The sequence below is a fragment of the Chaetura pelagica genome, unplaced genomic scaffold, assembly GCF_000747805.2.
Source record: "Chaetura pelagica isolate M959 unplaced genomic scaffold, ChaPel_1.0 scaffold159, whole genome shotgun sequence".
Classification (NCBI taxonomy): domain Eukaryota; kingdom Metazoa; phylum Chordata; class Aves; order Apodiformes; family Apodidae; genus Chaetura; species Chaetura pelagica.
In genome coordinates, this window is record NW_009954555.1 from 5,861,640 (window position 1) to 5,864,259 (window position 2,620).

Here is a 2,620-nt window from a genome sequence, read left to right on the forward strand (position 1 = left end):
TGCTCTGCCTCTGCGCCGCCGCCGCCGCCTTCTCCACGCGCGGCGATTACCGCCTGGCCGGGCTCTTCCCGATGCACGCCCCGGCGCCGCGGGCCGCTGCCCGGCCGCTCGTGGACAGCTGCGACGAGTGAGTCCCCCTCGCTGCCTGGTTTTCCCCCCAAAATGCGATTTTTCCTCTGAAAACTCCTTTTGCGTTTGCACAGCCCTGCCACCTTCAAGAGCCACGGCTACAGCCTGTCCCAGGCCATGCGTTTCACCGTGGAGGAGATAAACAACTCCAGTGCCATCCTCCCCAACGTCACCCTGGGCTACGACATCCACGACACCTGCTCGGAGCCTGCCAACCTCCACGCCACGCTGCGTGCCCTCATCCAGAAGGGCAGGCAGGAGGTCGAGGTGCTCCCCACCTTCCTTCACTACGAGCCCCAGGTGGTGGCTGTCATCGGGCCGGACAGCACCCAGCTGGCTCTCACCACAGCGGCTGTGCTCGGCCTCTTCCTTATGCCCGAGGTAAGTGGGGCTCTCCCGGCAAGTGAAAGGATCCTAAGGAGGAATGGTTTGAGGGAAGATGGGCTGGTACCAGTGTTGGCCTGGACCTCTTCCCCGGCACGGGCAGCTGGCGGGCAGGAACTGTGGCTGGCTTGCTGTCCTTCAGAGGCTTCTCTCACAGCAGCACATTCAGCTCCAGGTCCACTGAAGTCTCTTCAGGGGACGGGCTGCCTGTGCCATCAGCCCTCAGGGTGCTGCTGCCAGGCAAATGCAACCCCCTTTTCTCCTGGCTCCCTTTGCAGATCAGCTACGAAGCCTCCTCAGAGATGCTGAGCCTAAAGCGGTTCTACCCCTCGTTCCTGCGCACCATTCCCAGCGACAGGCAGCAAGTGAAGGCCATCTTCCTGCTGCTGCAGAGGTTCGGGTGGACCTGGGTCGTGCTGCTGGGCAGTGACAACGCCTATGGCAGGGATGGCTTGGAAGCACTCTACAAGCTGCTGACCAAAAGCAACATCTGTGTTGCCTACCGAGGCATCATCCCTGTCCACAAGGATGCCAGCAGCCCAGAACTCCACAACTTGGTCAGAATCCTCAAGGACATCAGGGTCAATGTCACTGTTGTCTTCTCCAGCAGAAGAAGTGCCCGCTCTTTCTTTGAGGTGGTGATCCAGAAGAACATCACAGGCATGGTGTGGGTGGGCTCTGAAGACTGGTCGTTAGCCCCAGCAATCTGGCAGGTACCTGGCATCCAGAGTATTGGCTCAGTGATCGGGATGTCAATTGAGAAGACAGAGCCCACAATGCTGGAACGATTTCAATCGTGGAAGATAGCACAGAGAAGTGCTGCAGCTGAACATGCTGGCAGCACGGGGGCAGGTGGGGGGACCAGAGGGGACACCCAGCTGGACTGCACCCAGAGCTGCACCTCCTGCCACCTGAGTGCTGCTGTCCCCAACATGTATGATGCTCAAGCCTCCTTCAATGTGTACTCAGCCGTGTATGCTGTGGCCCACGGGCTCCACGACCTGCTGGGCTGTGCCTCAGGGGCCTGCAGCAAAGGCAAAGTCTACCCCTGGCAGGTAAGAGCAACATGAGAAAGGATCTTCCTTATAGAAGATCCAGGAGGATCCTTCCTCACAGGGAACAATTTTCCCCATGTGTTCAGGGGCTTCTGTCCCTCTGGAAGGCTAGTGTCCCAGCCTCATGGGCTTCAGCTGCCTATCACAGTCAAAGCAGCCTGGACCTAGACCCAGACTCCTATCCTGGATCACCTTCTGCTCCTCTGCCACCAGCCTCTCACAGAAACCTGGAGGGACTTCCCACAGCTGGGCACATGGTAGCTTCTGGGGGGGAGGCAGGAAGAGGAGCCAGAGGCATGTAGCACATCTCCCTCCTGAGACAAGGCACTCCTCAGCAGGAGTCTCCTCTCTTCTTTTACTCTTTTGCTTTACAGCTCCTACAAAAAATCAAGGAAGTAAACTTCACCCTGTACAAGAGCCACATCTCTTTTGACACCAACGGGGACATTCAGAAAGGCTACGACATTATCATGTGGAACTGGAGTGGCCTGAGCTGGGCCTTCAATGTGATAGGAACTTTCAGTGTGAACCCTGACAGGTTGAACATCGACGAGAGCAAAATCCTGTGGCACACAAAAGATCAGCAGGTACTGCTCTGCATCCAGATCCAATTACTGCTCACTGCCAAGCCAGGTCCATCCCCAACACCACCAGTTCTGGGGCATTTCCCTATAGCAGGACAAAAATGAGGCAGATAGAGGTGGTATGGGAGGATGATCAGCATTCTGACTATCACCTTTCATTTTTCCAAGCAGGCCACACAAACCAAAAAGACTCCCGAGTCCTACTTTTAGCTTTAAAAGGTCTCATTTTCAAACCACCTCTGTAAGAACTGCAACATGGCAAGCTCATGGCTCCTGCCCTCTCTGTGCTGAAAGCTGGCAGCAAGCTGCCCAAACGGGCCTGATGCTCAGCCTGGTGTCCTGCTGCCCGCCCTGCTCGCCTGCCTGACCCTGCTGTGCTCCCAACAGGCTCCCACCTCGCTGTGCTCTGAGGCCTGTCAACCGGGGGAGAAGCGGCTGCAGCGGGACCGCCACCGAAGCCGCCTCCGC

General features: G+C 57.5%; 1 protein-coding gene across 1 annotated transcript in view; it reads left to right on the forward strand.

Moving 5' to 3' along the window:
- Positions 1-71: 71 nt before the first annotated feature.
- The window catches only part of LOC104395595 (taste receptor type 1 member 1-like), an 11,228-nt gene continuing 8,679 nt past the window's right edge, over positions 72-2,620 (forward strand). The window contains exons 1-5 of the mRNA XM_010005305.1: positions 72-127; positions 204-510; positions 792-1,568; positions 1,943-2,155; positions 2,447-2,592. Coding sequence (XP_010003607.1) covers positions 72-127; positions 204-510; positions 792-1,568; positions 1,943-2,155; positions 2,447-2,592 — 1,499 coding nt within the window. The remainder of the gene's footprint in view (positions 128-203; positions 511-791; positions 1,569-1,942; positions 2,156-2,446; positions 2,593-2,620) is intronic.